The 18,673-nt window shown below is 40.2% G+C and overlaps 1 protein-coding gene across 2 annotated transcripts; it reads left to right on the top strand.

Annotated features, from left to right (window-relative positions):
- The first annotated feature begins 13,239 nt into the window (after positions 1–13,239).
- On the top strand, positions 13,240–18,272 carry LOC149835341 (ubiquitin C-terminal hydrolase 22-like). Of its 2 annotated transcripts, XM_090008413.1 has the most exons (3): positions 13,240–14,549; positions 15,813–15,937; positions 16,932–18,272. In XM_090008413.1, exons 1-3 carry the CDS (start codon positions 13,669–13,671, stop codon positions 17,702–17,704), a joined length of 1,779 nt encoding a protein of 592 aa, XP_089864539.1. In that variant the 5' UTR covers positions 13,240–13,668; the 3' UTR covers positions 17,705–18,272. The 2 variants fall into 2 exon arrangements, with proteins under 2 accessions (XP_089864539.1, XP_089864540.1); XM_090008414.1 differs by lacking the exons at positions 15,813–15,937; positions 16,932–18,272 and adding an exon at positions 14,633–15,055.
- The last annotated feature ends 401 nt before the right edge of the window (positions 18,273–18,673 follow it).

Below are 18,673 nucleotides of genomic sequence, written 5' to 3'. Positions count from 1 at the left end.
TGGTAGTGGATCTGGGGAAACATGGATCCGTCTAAACCCGTCACATTTGGAGCGGAGATGACTGAACTGGGGATGGAGGTGAAAATCAAAACCCGTGTAAGGATGGAGGGCAAAATTTTGAGACGAGGTGGGGATGGAGAGTTTTTCCCTACATCTGCCTCAGTCCACTGCCATCCCTAGGTCGAAGGGCAGGATCAACCCGGTACTAAGTGGATTTGGTCCCAATTTCATGCAGATCCATTATTTCAAAGAAGGAACACAAGGGTTTTGTACTTTTGAACCCAGAGAGATCCAACCCTGTTGCAGATAGTTTCATTCCACACTTCCAAGCATACAGACACAAAACTTCTTGCCACACTAGGAACACTCTTGGGAAGCGAAAAACTCTTTTGCTTTTTTACTTTTTAAAATTGATTCTCTTTAGCTTTCTTAACTCGCTTCTTATCACTTCTCATTTGCTTCTCTCTCACTTCTTACAATTTTCATATTATAAAATAATTCATAATTTTTATAACAAACTTGCATGTTGGTTTGATATCATTTTATACTTGTGTTTATGTTATTTCTTATTTGTTTTTGTTGACTCTTCATATTGCTTTCTATGTATTTCATTTTTTATTTTTCATGCATTTTAATGGCTTAACAACTATATCCGGCTTCCCGTTTCATAATACTTTCTAATACTCATTTTCTCTTCATGCATCGCTTCTCGTATCCGTTTCGTTTCTTGGTAACTATGCTTCCAAGTCATGTTGTCACTTTTTTTCCTCCTATTGTTTGAAAGGTAAACTTACTCGCAGTTGCTTTGCGTTTGATGGGAATAGTGTTGTTAAAAGCATGGCGCAAAAGGTGTGCCTCGCCTTGAGGTCCTATGGGCCTCAAGGCGCCAACCTGAAGCGTGAATAAAGAAGAAAAAAAGGAAATTTTTAGTTACTCTTTTATAGTTTTTTTAATCCTGTTATGTTGTGTATATAATTTATTTTTTTACAGCTATATAATTTGTTTCTAAGTTATATAATTACTTTTTCAATTATATAATCAGTTTTTCAGTTATATAATAAGTTTTTGAGTTACTTTTACACGTTAATATCATATTTTTTAATATTTATTTGACATTTTTTATTTCTTATTGGTGGTTGCTTCATCAATAAAGTATTTTTTATTTATTTGTATTTTTAGATGTTCTTTTATAATATTTTTTAAATTTTAAAAAATAAATTTTGTGGCTTCAGCTTTGCGCCTGGAGGCTTAGGCCTTGCCTCAGTTTTTGGTGGAGCGCCTCCCTATCCCCTCAACGCTTGAAAATTTACATGCTTCATCAAGCTCTTATAGAGGAGTGTAGGTGATTTATACTGACTGCATTTAATTGAAATAAATGACCTAAGCATAGGGGTGGCAATCGCTTCGGGTTGGCGGGTCAGCGGGTCAGCATACCTCAACCCGAACCCGACCCGTTTAAACGGGTCGGTTGTGGCAAACACGAACCCGGCCCGTTTAATAAACGGGTAACCCGACACGACCCATTTAATAAATGGGTTGGGTCGGGTAAACAGGTTCTCAGGTTTGCGGGTCAGGTTGGCGGGTCGGGTTGGCAGGTTGACCCGCCCGCCTAACCCGTTTATTAAACGGGTCAGACGGGTTGGCGGGTTGGCATACCCCCAACCCGACCCGTTTAATAAACGGGTTAGGCGGGTCTAGGGGTGGCAATTTCTGACACGACCCGCCAACCCGACCCGCCAACCCGCCTCTTAGGCGGGTTCGGGTTGGGCTTAAGCCAACCCGTTTAATAAACGGGTCAACCCGTGTAACCCGTTTATTAAACAGGTCGGGTTCGGGTTGGGGGTATGCCAACCCGCCAACCCGGCTGACCCGTTTAATAAACGGGTTAGGCGGGTGGGTCAACCCGCCAACCCGACCCGCCAACCCGTCTGCCCGACCCGTCAACCCGCCAACCCGACCGCCAACCCGACCCGCCAACCTGCCTACCTGCCAACCCGATCCGTCAACCCGCCAACCCGACCCGAGAACCTGAAAACCCGTTTACCCGACCCAACCCATTTATTAAATGGGTTGGCGGGTCGTGTCGGGTTACCCGTTTATTAAACGGGTTGGGTTCGTGTTTGCCACAGCCGACCCGTTTAATAAACGGGTCGGGTTCGGGTTGAGGTATGCTGACACGCCAACCCACCAACCCGACCCGATTGCCACCCCTAGGCGGGTCGACCCGTTTATTAAACTGGTTGGCTTAAGCCCAACCCGAACCCGCCTAAGAGGCGGGTTGGCGGGTCGTGTCAGGTTTTGCCACCCCTACCTAAGCACTACCCAACCCAGTCATTATCAGGTCTTGAACCTCTAGATTAACCTGCTTTTGTTTTATGTCAGGGCTACTTGTTGTATTGACCTAGACCTGACCCAGGTCGGTCGCCCTTATGGCAAATGGGGTTCAAGTCAAGTTAGAAACATAGATTCAACCAGCGAGCCCAACTAGTACTAGGTTGAGTGACACTTGCTTTTGTGGATTGGGCCAACCTTGGTCAGACCAAACCCAACTTATGTCTAGGTTGGCTCTAGGTCAACTTGCCGAACGTTTGGTGTTCAGTTTGGTTGAGTTGGTTATAAAAGCAATAAATATTATAATTATCATAAAACCAAAATATAAAAGGAAAACCGATTCAGCAGTAAAGGACTGTTTCTATTAGATTCAGATAACATTGATCCATAGCCATATTTGGACCCTTAAATCCAGTTTTATTTCAAATTCAGGGAGACGCATTCACTTTGTGAGTCTGGAGATTGTGGGAGCATCTATTTAGAAAAATATGTATTTGGATTTAGAAAAGAAGCCACCAAGAGGAAGGTGATATCATTGTGCCCTTCCATGGAGGGTGGGAAGAAAAACAATGTTGCAGTGGCTTGCAAAATAAGACCATCAAATGGAGACTTGTTTCTCAGACCGGATGAATGTTCAAGATTCGTGAAATATTTCACGTGATCTCAACTGTCGAGGCTTGTTTGGTGGCTTGTCCAAGATTGGATGGAACGAACAAACAAAACACATGTTTTGTATGTTCTGTAATAATTGTACTTCGAACAACGTTTGGTGGCTTATTCACGAAAGCTATGTTTCTTATGTCCAACTTTTGTTTTATGTTGCGAGGATAATATGGATAATGGGTTGGATAACTTTGTTTTGGATTGCACGACTCGATTCGCTCAGTTATGAGTGTTTTAACATGTTTATTATGGATTTTCACTTCAGATCTTGAATTGGATCTAAAAACTAAAGAATGTTTAAAATTTGCATAATTTGATAAAAATAAGAATTCATATTTGTTATATAAATGATTTAATCAGTATAATATTGGATCTAATTAAAATGAATCCAAGTACAAAAAAATTGTTTAAATTCTAAGACATTTGAAAAAATAAAAATTCATATTTTTTATATACAAATACAAAAATCATAAATAAATAGTGAGGCTTATTCAATTATTGAGCTAGCTGGAAATAAATGGGATGTTTGAGGACTGTAATAGGGAGTGTGAAGAGATTGGCCTCATAAAGCCTTAAAATGCAAGTAAAAATCATAAAGAAACCTAAAACCCCCTAAATTATAAGAAAAATAAACAATAAAATAAATAACCATAAAATTAAATATAAGAAGCCCTAATTCAAACCCTAATAAAAAAAAGTCTACCTAAAACCCTAATTAAAAATATTTAATTCAAAACCCTAATCAATGAAAATCAAAGAAAAACCTCTTAATCAATAAAAATCAAAGACCATAATAAACCATAAATAATTCATAAAACCCTAAAATACAATAAAATAAACCAAAAAACCCTAGACCACATGAAAAAATAAACTATAAAATAAAAAAATCATAAATAATACATAAAATTAAATATAAAAACCTCTAATTCAAACCCTAATAAAAGAAGATCAAAGAAAAGCAACCCTAATCAAATACAAGAAAAGCCTTAATCAAATTAAATATAAAAAACCTTAATTTAAAAATTGATTCAAAATCCTAATCAAAGTAAATCAAAGAAAAAAAATCCCAATTGAATTGAATATCTAAACCCCTAATTAAAGATATTTGATTCAAAGCCCTAATCTAATAAAATCAAATGAATGCCTTCATAAAATTAAATAACAAAAGCCCTAATTAAAGATATTTGATTCAAAACTCTAATTAATGAAAAAAAAACTTAATTAATGAAAAACAAAATAAAAAAGCTATAATGAATAAAAATAAAAGAAAAACCTTAATTATTTTAAATATCTAACATTATCAAATAAAAAAAGCCTTAAAAAGAAAAAGAAGAACAAAGAAAAGGGGGGGAGGGGGGGAGACAAAGTGACGAACGAATAAGGGGAAGAAAGAATAAAAGAAGGGGGGAGAGAGAAAGAGCTTGCCATCGACCTCTTTGTTGCCCTCGCAACTGACCATTGCACAAGAGATAAATTAAGAGAGAGTCAGGAAAATCCACCTTTGCTCTTTTTTTAAAAAAATTTGTTCTTCCGTTCATGTTCTCAACGTAACACGAGTTGGAATGATGAAATAATGTTCTAGAGACACTATGGACGTTTGGTGGCGACCGCATGATTTGTGGTTGCACCGTCCCAAATCACGTGGCAGATGAGCCATCAAACAAGCCGTCAGGGTGTATTTATTATGATAACAGTAGTATTCATCGTCTGCACAACACAAGATGCATGAGAAAAAAAAAGAATTTTTTAGGGTTCTAGACAGGGCTGAACAAGACGTCATGTACTGTCTCCCAGTCCATAAACTACAAGAAAAATAAATAATAAAAATAATAATTCATAAATAAGCATAAAATTAAATATAAAAATCCTTAATTCAAACCTTAATAAAAGTAAATATAAAAAATTGATTCAAAATCTTAATAAAAAATAAAAAAAAATCATAAACAAATTAAATATATAAAACCCCAATTAAAGATATGTGATTCAAAACCCTAATCAATAAAAATAAAAGAAAAAAACCTTAATCAATAAAAATTAAACACCATAAGTAAATCATAAAACCCTAAAATGCAAGAAAATAAATCATAAATAAACAAAAAATTTGTAAACCACAAGAAAAATAAGCCATAAAATAAAAAAACATAAATAATCATACATAACCTATACAATTAAATATAAAAACCCTTAATTCAAATCCTAATGAAAGAAGATCAAAGAAAAACAACCCTAATAAAATACAAAAAAAGCCCTAATCAAGTTAAGTATAAGGAGCCCTAATTTAAAAATTGATTCAAAATCCTAATTAAAGAAAATCAAATAAAAAGAGTCCTAATAGAATTAAATATCTAAACCCCTAACTAAAGATATTTGATTTAAAGCCCTCATCAAATCAAACGAAGGCCTTGATAAAATTAAATAACAAAAACTCAAATTAAATCCTAATCAATGAAAAAAAAAGAAAACCCCCAATTATTTAGAAGATCTAACGTAATCAAAGAAAAAAAAACTTAAGAAGAAGAAGGGGGAGAGAGAGAAGAACAAAAAAGGGGTAAAAAGAATAAAAGAAGGGGGGAGAGAGAGTGAGACTCTATTGCCCTCACAGTCAACCACTACACAAGAGAGAGAGATTTAGAGGGTCGAGAAAACTCACTTTGGCTCATTTTTTTTTTAAATTTGTTCTTCCGTTCATGTTCTCGGCGTAACAGGGGTTGAAACGGTGAAATATCATTCCAGAGACACAATGGATGTTTGGTGGCGACCACATGATTTGTGGTAACGCTGTCCCAAATCATGCGACGGATGGGCCACCAAACAAGCTCTTAGGGTGTTATTAATTGTGCTAGCTATCTACAATGTTCATCGTCTGCACAACACGGCGGGCCCACGTGCCTATACAAACACAGGTTTTAGGACACTACAACCTATGCATCCCTTTGAGATGCCTTTTGTTGTCTAATGAGGGTGTCTGCTCTTCCCCTTGAACAAGGGTGGAGAGGACACCCTTAGGGGGAAGTTAGATGCACCATCAGTACTTGTCCATGGGTTGTCCAAACTGCGGAACCCATGCACGCCCATGCAAATGGTCGATGCCTTGACATATCTCTGGTGCATCCCGTAGATGGGAAAACAATGTCTCTTGTTGTTCTATGCCTCCCCCCCCCCCAACGAAACAACGGAAGATGGACACCACAAGACGCATAGAATTTTTTTTTTATGGTACTGGATAGGGCTGAACAGCACGTCCTATCTTGTCTGTAGATAGTACATGAAGGAATGTGTTTCCTTGTCCATGCGCATTCACGATTCAAACACCCCTTTAGATGCCTTTAAAAAAAAGAGAAGAAACCCCAAAAAGTAACCTTGTCCAGCCTTGGATAAGGACACATGCATATAGGTACAGGACAGGACACCACGTCCATGTCCAGAGCTGCTGCCAGCGAATCAAACTCCCCTTCACTAATCATCCTTCGTGGATGTAAAGCTTTTTTTTTTAAAGGTAAGCAGGGGTTAGACAGACCCCAACCAATTCTTATTCAACGTACCACCTGGGTTTGAACCAACAACGTACCACCACAAGGAGACGTGCACTGACACCTCCTACTAGCCCTAAAGCGCCCCTTTGTTTTTGTGGATGTAAAACTTGCAGGTACTCTCCCATCCTACTGGGTTGGTAGACCTTGTGGCAAAGGACACACCCCCACATAGGGGTGGGCAACCGTCTCGTGAGCCCGATGGGCCAAGCTGACCCAGCCAGGTTTGGGCCATGATTTTAGGCCTGAACCCGTTTGGTACTGAGCTGAAACCCAGCCCATTATATATGTGGGTCAGGCTCTTGCCAGCCCACAGGCTAGAGAGCCGGGCCGATGAGCCCAAGTTATTTATTACTTTTTAATAATATAAAATTTTAAAAATCAGCTATTACATAGTAATTTCGATTACTATTATTATTTACTTAATTAGTTTCATGGGAACTTGCCATTTGTTAATTATTACTATTTACCTAATTAATTATACTAATTAAGATTTAGTTGCATGAAAACTTACTATTCTCATTAACTTATAATTCCAGTCAAGCATTTATGCATTTTAAGATTGGGCCAGGTAGGAACACCCCCCCCTCCCCGCTTCACATTTCCCCGTTGGGCCAATGGGTTGGGACATGGACTTCTCTTCGAACTCGAGCCCATCAATGGCCCGTTAGTAAATGGCCTAGACCGGCTCGACGCGGACTCCTACCCCAAAGCCCTGCCTAAAAAAAATGGATTTTTTGGGCATGCAATGACAGGGTTCAATTTTTTTCAAAATTCCAAACTGAATTTCTTGTGCTGAAAGATAGACGTATAGATTTTGACAAAACAATGAGATAGGCTATGAAATTAACCATCATTGGATCCGGTCTCACCATTAATTGCTCACCCAATTTTCCATCCAAACACTTTCATGCATTTACTGTTTTGTACCATAGAGTGGGGTCATCAGTGAGAGAATATGACCAAATCTCATCATTGTTGGTTAATGCAAATCGACTAAAAGACAATAAGGCTTTTGGGACTGTGGGAGGTCAAGTCAGGGTACTCAAAGGGTTCCTCGGATGCCCTTCATCCATGTGATGAACGGCATCCAACCATCAGGGTTGGATTGCCTGTAGATGTCATTTAGTGCCATTAATCAATAGGAGGAGCATCAGGTGCAATGTGATTGTACACTTTTATTATGGCGATGCACCTAATCACTCTCTATCTTTAGGACTTAAGATAAGCCATGAAGGGTGATTAGGTGAAGCAGCAACACTAAAAGTATGCAATTACATTGATCTTTTTTTTATTACTTCTATTCTACTGGGAGAAACCGCCCCAGGTGCAGAGATCTAGCCGTGCTGGCTCAGCCCTGCAGTACTTATGGTTGTTGCCTATGTCAGCCTAAAACTCTTAGGGCTTACCCCTCGACCCCAGAGAATGGTCAAGCTTCGGCTTCAATAGGAGGTGATGCCCATGGGATTTGAACCTAGGCTGCCCAGTTTAGGCCCCATCCCACCATGCCAAATCCCTTGGGTCTAGTACCTAGACCGTCTTGAACGAATGACAGAGAATGAAAGCAAAACTCATGGTGGTTGGATGCCGTCCATCGTATAGATTGGCGACATTGGTAAGGATGTACGTTCAGTCAAACGCAGTTCAGATCAAGGTATTATTGAATCTGCCCACAAGGGCTCTGCTCATCTGATAGGGGTGACTTGTGAATGTCGCCAAGTTGACGGGATGTCACAAGTTCGAAACCCACTGGTGGCATCTCTTGCCACAAGGTCAAAGCTGGGTGTACTCCCCGGTGGGCAGGAGGACCTTAAGGGTTTTACCAACCAGAAGCTAGCTAAGGTGCGGTTGGTGATGGATTTTTTTCCTTAAATTATGCAAAAAAATGTATTATTGAATCTGAGCTAAATGAATATTACATATTCAAGAATTATGAATTATGCAACCACTTCTACAATGGGATATAAGCATGCTTTATTAACAAAATCATCAACATAACATATAAAAATTAAAAAAATGACATAAAAAATGTCACCATCGATATCAGTCTAAACTACGTAGTCTATCATAAAAAAAAAAAACATCCTAACAGAAATCACAAAAATCCCAGCAACATAGAGTAAAATATGAAAAAAATTCAAAAATAAAAAAAAAATTACCCCTACTGCCCTACAAACCATCCATTAAAGCAAAACAAACAAACACTCCAGAACAGAAATCAAAGCATGAGTAAGAAAATAGGAATTTTTATTTGCCCCCAAAAAGTAGAATAATCACAAAAACTCCCACAAATCGCCTTCAAATATGAAAGACTCCATACAAAGTAAATAACGTAAATAAATAATAAAAAACGAAGAAAGTAGTTTAAAGAGAGAGATAGAGGTTGCAGTTCCGTTTCACTCATTCCCTATGTCATACCCCTCTTATGATGCAAGTTGTTTTGATCAAATCTGACCCTATAGATAGATTCAACATAGCCGATTTAATACTTGAATAGTATTTTTTCAACTAAAGAATATGATTTTTTAAATCACAAAATTTTATGTTTTGTCAACCATTGATTTTTGAATCGCAAATAAATCCAGCACATGTGCTGGATTTTGGCAATTTATATGTCGTTCTTCACTAAATCAACGATGTAGATAACATCTGTGGAGTCCGATTTGATCAAAACAACTTGCATTAATTAAATTCCAAGGAGAGGTATGAAGTTAGGGATGACATAGGGTATGATGAATGGAACCAATTTGCTTTTAGGAGGGGGAGAATACCTTGTATTCTATTTCACAGGGACACTTCAATTTATACTCGTGTCTCATCCCCTTATATACTCTTTTTATTGGAGAACTGCACAAAAGTAGCACATCCTTTGTCCTATCGTATATATCCATGTGTGGCATAGGTTGCATTTGCAGTGCAGAGGACAAGCCCCAAAAGCTAGTCTTTACTAATAATCTCTCTCTCTCTCTCTCTCTCTCTCTCTCTCTCTCTCTCTCTCTCTCGATCTCGAAAGAATATGATATGATTGGAAATAACAGCAAATAGTTAATTGTTGTAGTTGGGTGCAAAGGGTGCACAACTATATTCATGCAAAATGAAGCCCTCACACACCCACATTTAGTTAGTTTAGCATAATTAGCCAATTAATTTTAGCCTCTTTTGTTCCACACATCTTTAAAAATATAAACCTTGAATATATGTAAAAATGTGAATAGAAAATGTGATTTGAAAAGAAAATCCTTATCTCTAGAGTCTAAACTCAAATTTTGATGAAAAGAAACCCTCTCCCAAGCAAGAAAACCCCTAAGTAGGGCCTCGCGCCACCTTGCCTTACATGGCCCACCTCTAAAAGCTATGGACACACCTGTGCGCTAGCAGGATTTGATCTGGCACCTTCATCTCAGCACCCTCACAGCCACCCTGCTGGCCATAGACTCGAATTGTATATCATTGTTACATAGATTGTCTATATCCATATATTGTATATTTAATCTAGGGTTGCACATCTATAAGACTACATCTAATCCAATTTTATTTGGGTTTCTGCTCCATATCTTTGAAAATGGAATAGATTAAATTGATGTCTAAGTTATTATAGTTATGATGCACATTTATATCTGAGCAATTTATTCTAATCTAGGACTAGTTTACTACAAAAATGCATCAGTAAAAATCTTTGTTATGTAAGAAATGTTTTAATTAAAATATGGAATATCTTTTAATTAGAGATGCCTTTTGAGACTATTCATAATCTTTCACAAGCTAATAGTTAATTGGCCTGTCGTAATAAAGCTATTCATATCAAACTAGTTAATCGACCTTCATATTGTACAATTTATAGGAGATTCTTGCCTAATAGATTTTCAGCCAAGTACTGAAAAGATAAGGAGGCTCAGTTCTCTGATTAGTATAATATTTTTACACATTTTTCTTAAGTAGAGAAAACCTTTAAAATTATAATAAAAAATGTGTTGCAGTCCTAAAAAGAAGGCATATACTCCTAATCTTAAAAAAGGCAATTTAAGTAAATAGGTTTAATTCCCTGAGGGCTTACTCCTTGGAGTTTTATACCGGCAGGACGGCGACCGGGCTTACTCCTTGGAGTTTTATACCGGCAGGACGGCGACCATAAGTACGACATACATTGTCGGCGCAACTATGTCTTTGATCCTGGGGGCAGTTTCTCTGTGTAAATATAAAAAAAAAGTAAACATGTTTCTTATGATATTTTTTGTATTTTTTATAAAGCTCGCAAATCCCAAAGAAAAACTCCGATCATCTGTCGCAAATTGGTAGACTGATGATCGGAGTTTTTCTTTGGGATTTGCGAGCTTTATAAATTGGGATCATCTGTCGCAAATCGCAAATTCGCAAATTTGCAAATTGGCAGACAAATTTAAGTACTTTGAATCAAATATAGAAGCAATCAAATGAGTGTCCTTTGCCACAAGGTGGAAGCTGGGTGTACTCTTTGGTGGGCAAGGGAGACGGCCGTGCATTTCCGCGAGCTCCACCATGACCAAACAAACTGCAGACTCATTTTCCTCGCAGAAAAGGAGCCCAAAATACATGGGACCCTCAACTTTCAGCGGAAAGGGTTTCCGTGGAGGGGTGGCCCGACTCCGTTTCTGTGGAAAGGAAAGGGTGGACCGTGATACACAAACAGACCCCTAGTGGGTATATGGGATCTAAGAATTTACACCAATGAACTTTGTGTTAGAGGCAGTGTCTTCCCCACTTGGAATTTTTGAAAAAAAAAAAATTCACACCCACAAGAACTGAACAAAAAGAATACACAAGATCCCAACAACAACAAAAAAACCTAAAAAATAAAAAGAGAATGTGATTTATCTTCAATAGTTCCTTGCCTTCAATAACATCAAATTTAAAGCTTTGTAAATTTATAGGAGATTCTTGTCTAAAACTTAAAAAAAAAGGAAATTCAATTTTCTGATTAGTAGAATGTTTCGGTTTCCTCAAATTTTTGAAATGGGGAGGACCTTTAAAATAATAATAAGCAATATGCATTGCATGTTTAATATTAAAAAAATTGCATTTTAACTATCAGGTTTCTTATGTAATCTTCCATGTATCTTTTTGTAAAGCAAGCGACCGAAGTTATAGCCCTAGATAGACAGAAATAGATAAATAAAACTTTTTTTTATGGACAAGATGGGGTTAGGCAGACCCCTACCGGTTATATATCGATACCATTGGGATTCGAACTTGCAATGTCCCAACACAAGGTGACGTGCAGTATCTGCTCCTACCAGACAAGCAGAGCCCTGTTGGTAGATAAATAAAACTTGCAAAGGCTTCATGATGATGAAGACGATGACAAAACAAATGAATTTGGCACCAAACTGCCCTTTTATCAACTTTAATAAGTGTGAAGATTAAGATTAAGATTAAGATAATATCATCTGATTGCTTCAACATCGGAAACAATTTACTTAAAATTGTGAATGGTAGGAAACCCTAGATTTGGTGTGGCTCATTTGGTAGGAGTATCTCATGAATGCTACCAAGTTAACAGGAAGTCAAGAGTTCAAAACCCATGGGGGTGCATCCTTCTGGTTGAGGCTGAAGCTGGTTATACAGTTGAAATCCCTAGTGAGCAACGGGGACCTAGTTTTTTTTTTTAAAAAAGGCAAGCTGGGGTTAGGCAGACCCCTACCAATTATACAACGATACCATTGGGATTTGAACTTGCAACGTCCAAATACAAGGTGATGTGCACTAGCTACTACTGCCAGACAAGCGGAGCGCCCGTTGGTAATGGGAACCTAGGACTTTATACCGATGAACTTGGCGAGGAAGGCGGGTTTTTTCCCATTATCAAGAAAAAAGGAAACACTAGATTTCACAAATATATATAATGCTTCATATTACCAAGCTCCAACCTGACAACACGTTTTTTCATTAATGCTAACAAAATGGAGATTAGGGAGGGATGACCTCACTTTGAATCTAAGCATTACCGAATCTGACCTAATATGATCTGGGCTAATTGGATTCTGATTTGGATCTAGAGTTGGATGGAAAAATGCAATAGCGAATCCGGATTGGACCAGCTAATCCTATACATTTATATGCAATCGAGTCAGATTACCTGCTAGATTCAGATGCAATACTGCCTAGCTAATCTGAATTTGATTATTAACCAGATAGCATCTGGTTTATCAACCTGACTAATCCAATTCAAATTCAGTTAGATATACAACCCAAACCCGATCCTTTGGCATCTTTTAACGCAGACTCACCGAGTCATTCTAAAACTAGACCAAGCCATGGCAAGTAGATTTACTCAACCAAATAGTTAGTCTAGACCTATTGAACGTTTGTAATCCATCAAGACCTACTCAAATAGAGACCCACCTACGAAATCTTGGTTTGAGAATCTGATCCTTTTTCCCTTCAAAAAGCAAAGGGTCATGCTTGTCCTAGATCAAGAACCACAATCAAATAGCATGTTGAGATCCATCCAAGTCCAAGTTAGCTTCAAACTTTACTTGATTTATCCCTATACCAAATGTGGTGTATGGATTCAAGTCCACCCTTTTCAAGCCAAAGCCCGAATATATGCACTAAACAACTTGGATCTTGATGAGTCCCAGATCCAAATAGGAATGTTGGATATGGATCTACCCCGGATCCATGTTAGTGAGGAGCAACCCAATGAGCCGTCCTATAAATACTTAACCCCCCCACCCCCACACACACACAAGGGAGAAATATCACCAAGCTAAGCAAAGGCCCTTTTTTTTGTGTCACCCAGCGTTTGACAGGATCCGCTCTCCTTTTTTTTGTAGTAAATAACAAATTTAATTTTTCCTCTCTCTAGCACAACTTCGATGCGAGGAGCGAGAATCGTGCGATAGGAACGCTCCCCTTTTCTTCTCTTCCCCTTCTCTCTCCGTCTTCCCGATCGAAGGAAGCGAGATTCGTTCTGAGAGACGCGATTCCGCAATTGATCGACGAAGAGAGAGAGAGAGAGAGAGAGAGAGAGAGAGAGAGAGAGAGAGAGAGAGAGAGAATGGCGGCGATCTGATGATTTCCAGAAACTCTGTAGCGGAATTCCCGGATTCTCACGATCCCGCCGATCCATGATTCGGTTTAGGCCTAGGGTTAGGGTTTACTCCCGATGTCCGCCACCAGGATCAGCGCCACCACCCCCACAACCACCACCACCACCAACAACAACCAACAGCAGCACGGCGTAGCGGTGCCGCGGCCGTGCGCGCACCTCTCCGACTACAGGGAGAGGCACGGCCTCAACGGCTTCCGCGTCCTGGCGCGCTGCCTGCGGATCCGGCCGCCGGGACGGGCGTCGATCCGCCGCGACCCGAAGGAGGTCCCCCGCTGCGACTCCTGCGGCGCCGATGCCGGCCGGCTCTACGCCTGCCTGACCTGCGCCACCGTCTCCTGCTGGCGCCCGCCGGACTCCTGGCACGCCTGCGCCCACGCCCAGGCGCGCCCCGGCCACGAGATCGCCGTCGACGTTGACCGCGCTGAGCTCTTCTGCTGCGCCTGCCGCGACCAGGTCTACGACCGCGACTTCGATACCACCGTCGTCCTCGCCCAGAAGGCCGCCACCGAGCTGCCGTCGCCGAAGCCGCTGCCGCCCTCGTCCCCTTCTCCGCCTCCGCACCCTGCCAACGGGATCCGCGCTGCCACCCTCAGGAAACGGCAGAAGGTGGTCGATTACAGGCCGTGGATGCCGGATTCGCGGGAGGAGGCGTTGATGGGCAGGGGATCGGTCCCGCTTTCTGCCCAAGACCGCGGTCCGTGGGGTCTCAGGGGGCTCAACAATCTGGGAAACACCTGCTTCATGAACTCCGTGTTGCAGGCGTTGCTTCACACCCCTCCCCTGAGGAACTATTTCCTGAGCGATCGCCACAACCGCCACACCTGCCGGAAGAAGACGGCGGCCCGACTGTGCCTCGCCTGCGACTTGGACACGATCTTCTCGGCCGTCTTCTCCAGCAATCGGACGCCTTACAGTCCGGCGAGGTTCCTCTACAGGTGAATCGTCATCTCCTGAACAAAAAAGCAAACTTTTTTCCTCTTTTCCGTTTACGTTAATACATGGATCATGGTGGTTGTAGTTTCTGTAAAGGTGGGCGTTATGGGTGCTTCCACTTGTCCAGATGAGTTGAGAAATTGCATCTAGTTGTGAACTCGATTTCACAACTTATCCCGCTTTTCTTCTGGATAAAGCAAGTTTTTCCGAGGACAGTCCGTTATCAGAAAATTGGATTTGCGTGCTATATTTGGATCTTGGTTGTTCATGAAATCATGTGTTTTTAGTTTGATCCCTGCATCTGGAGTTTTGGGTACTTGGGTGTCGTCCGAAGCGTGCCATCTCTCTCGCACGTGCAGATTCGCACGTATACACTATATGGGTGATGGATTGTAATCTTTCGATGGTTGTTTATGGGGATTGTGTTACATTTCTGTCGATTTTGCTGGATCTTGGAATGATGAGTGGATGCCACAACATTAATTCATTGGATTGCATTTGTACCGGACCCGTACTTGCCTTTCTTTGATGTGATAGTTTCCCCTTTTTCCTCTTTTTTATTTAAAATTACCACCGGTTATATTTGGGCCAGCGTGTATGATTGAACAAGGAGTCATGGTTATGCTTGGATTCCGCATTCTTATGTGTCTTCATTTCTCCTTCTAAGATATGCCTTTTCTCTCTTTTTTTTTTGGGTGAATATTCGCTAGCGTGGTGGATGCGGGCTGATCCTATCCCATTGAAAATTCAATGATGTAGGATGTGAAGTGGATGTCTATTCGATTCGTCTCATATTGTCATAAAAACTTGTGTTGGTGTTCGGTTTACCCGTTCTTTTTATACTGAAAAGAGCTGTTGTAATGGCTTCTGAACGCTGAGAGAGAGAGAGAGAGAGAGAGAGAGAGAGAGAGAGAGAGAGAGAGAGAGAGAGAGAGTTTGGAAGTTTTAACGATTGCATAAACATGGGAAGCGTGAAGAAAAACGTCCCAGAATCTAGCACCCTCCATGCAATGCAAGTGAGGAGCCTCGGCAAGAGCAGCTGGTCTATTGGTCAATCAACTGACTGAAGGCTGTGGAAGTGTGGAGATCTGAAAGGCTTAATGCTGCTTCATACTGCTATAAGCATGAATTTTGTTAATCCACTGTTTGCTTTTCTCTTTTTCATCAAAGTTCGTGCACATGTTGGATTCATTATGTAGAATTCTTTATTTTTGAATTTTATACATTTTCATTGATTACTTTTACAAGTTATTCTTTTACTGCAGTTGGTGGCAACACGCGGCAAACCTTGCAAGCTATGAGCAGCAAGATGCTCATGAGTTTTTCATTTCAATGCTTGATGCAATCCACGAACGGGAGCAGCCTTCTCAATCCAATATTCGAAATGGAGGTAAAAATTTTCGACATTGAAGTTACTTGGGAGTCATTTTTGCTGGTTCTGTGGCATGGTATATACTATGTCCTACGTCAGAGTTCCAGTGTACATTTTGAACAAAGAGAAAAAGAGGAAAAGAAAAGATTCACGCGCGCACACACACACACACACGGATGCTCACGTGCATGTGCGCAATGAGAAGATGAGGGACACTGAAACTGGTTGTATCTGCATTTGAAGCTTGAATCCGCGAGGACGCCTGGACTTCTGACTTATTTAAATCATTTGGAGATAGGGATGTATTCCTTTTGATTGGTGGTAGTTTATTACTTGATTTAGCTAGTAGTTTTATGTCTCCACTAGCTGTAGTATTATCAAATTCTTGTTTACATTTTATTAATACATTGCATGCATGTATGCATACGCTCATGCGCACCATGTGTGTGATCACCCCTCTACCAAACCCTTCTGGTTCTGGAAATTCTTTCGCTGTGCTCTCTGTCATATGATCTTTTCTTAACACCGTGTTCCAGAGCTTCTTGGGTCTTCCCATTCCTCCCGTCGTCGCAGCTTGCGATGAAGGTTCCGATGAGGATGTGGATCTGGAATTATGACTCTTTTGAGGTAGGTCCATGGTGAATGGAAGATGTGGCCAACTCTTACAAAGTTCCACTGGAAAACCAGCCAGATTGGAGTCGAAAGAAAGCATCCTCTCCCTTCAAGAGATGATCAAAAAATCACTCCAGACTATAGAACATCATGCATACATTTTTTGAAGATTGAACAGACAGTTCTATCCTTATATCTAATCAGAGAACAGTTATATGGTTGGATTTATTAAGATTACTGTAATTTTTTCTCTTTGTGCATGAAGAGTTCGAGTGCAATGCATCTAAAAACAGTATGGCTATTTTGTGTGAAGGCATTTCTATCAAATAGTTTTATAGTGATTAAAGTTTGTCTACCCCTATAAAAAAAGTTTAATGATTGAATGTGACTGATGTTGCAGGCCATGGAGACTGCGGTTGTATTGCACATAAAGTGTTTTCAGGGATTTTAAGATCCGATGTGACATGTACTGTCTGTGGTTTCACATCTACCACATACGACCCCTGTGTTGATATCTCATTGGATCTAGAACCAAGCCATGGATCTGGAAAATTGACCAACTCAAAGTCCTATAATTGCAACATAGAGACTGATTCTGTAATATCGAGCCAAAGCTTGGGAATATCTACCCTCAGGGGGTGCTTAGATCGCTTTACGAGGCCTGAAAAATTGGGCGCTGACCAGAAGTTCTACTGCCAACACTGTAAAGTCAGGCAAGAGTCCTTGAAGCAGATGTCCATAAGAAAGCTCCCTCTGGTTTCATGTTTTCATATCAAAAGATTCGAACATTCATCAACTAGAAATATGTCAAGAAAGGTGGATAGGTATTTGCAATTCCCTTTTTCGTTGGACATGTCCCCATACCTGTCCTCTTCTATCATCAGGAGCAGATTTGGCAACAGAATCTTTTCTTTTGATGGTGATGAGATAGAATATCCCTCGGGATTATCCCCACAGTTCGAATTGTTTGCAGTGGTTACCCATGCAGGTAAACTTGATGCTGGCCATTATGTGACTTATTTAAGGCTCAGTGATCAGTGGTATAAATGTGATGATGCATGGATTACTCAAGTTAGTGACGGAGTTGTGACAGCTGCACAAGGATACATGATGTTTTATGTACAGCAGAAGCTATTTTATAAAGCAAGTGACAACCTGGTTGCTCCTCGATAGCCCATGGGAAAGATTGGTCAATAAGACATTGAAGCTGGACAATTTAGCCCTAAGTTCTTTGTCTAGCCATTTGATCTTCACATGCAGAAAAGATCCTCACCAGCTCAGCTACTGGTGAAATCAGCTTCTTGTTGGATCGGTTGCAACTAATGATTCTTATTGTTCCGATATGACTGCTGAGAAGCACTACTTGAATTTAACAGCTCTGTCAGTTTTGTGAGAACCTCTCTTGAGAACAATGAAATTCTCAAGGAGGGTAACAGGAGCCTAAATTTTTGAGGCATTCCTTACAGCTGCGGTCACAAATTTTTCACCCATAAAGGTATGGTTTTTATTGAATGATGTAAAAATGGTTTTTCTCCTCTTGCATTATTCAGAAGTAGTGGTTTATTCTTGTCCAGAGTTCTTCAAAAGCTGCAAGTTTGCACCCGCAGGGGAAAAAAAGCAAGTTTGCCACAGCAGTGCATTTGTTATTATCCTGCTATCTCATCTTTACATTCTAAAATGAGACTTTCTCGTCCTTGGATTTGGAAACCATGTCTTTACCATGTGATAACTTTTCCATTAGTTATGATTGTGAACACTAACAGCTTATCCATTTGTTAAGTCAAGCAATGGGTTGGGTTCTCTTTCCACGAACATGACAGCTTTCAGGTTTCCTCTTTATTGAGTGCTCTACAGTGGGTCTTGCCCCTCTTTAGGATTGTTGTCTTGTTCTAATAACTTGTGAACTAAATGTAAATGGACAATGTTTGGTTGAGCCTGGAGAGGTTGGTATGCGTCTGTGATGAGAAGGTTTCAAGCTGATGCAACATGGCTTCAGCATTGACTCCACTCTATGCGTTTCAAGACACAATCGGCATGTCACACTGGATCTTGAGATTAACCATGTACAGGATCATTGTACATGTAAGTGTTTATCATATGTGCAAATCGTCGGTGTTCCCATGTCAATCAAATCTTTGAAGT

The sequence above is a fragment of the Nuphar pumila genome, chromosome 6 (genome assembly GCF_984573655.1).
Source record: "Nuphar pumila chromosome 6, dmNupPumi1.hap1.1, whole genome shotgun sequence".
NCBI lineage: Eukaryota > Viridiplantae > Streptophyta > Magnoliopsida > Nymphaeales > Nymphaeaceae > Nuphar > Nuphar pumila.
Note: the sequence above shows the minus strand (reverse complement) of the source record. Positions and strands in the feature narration are given on the sequence as shown.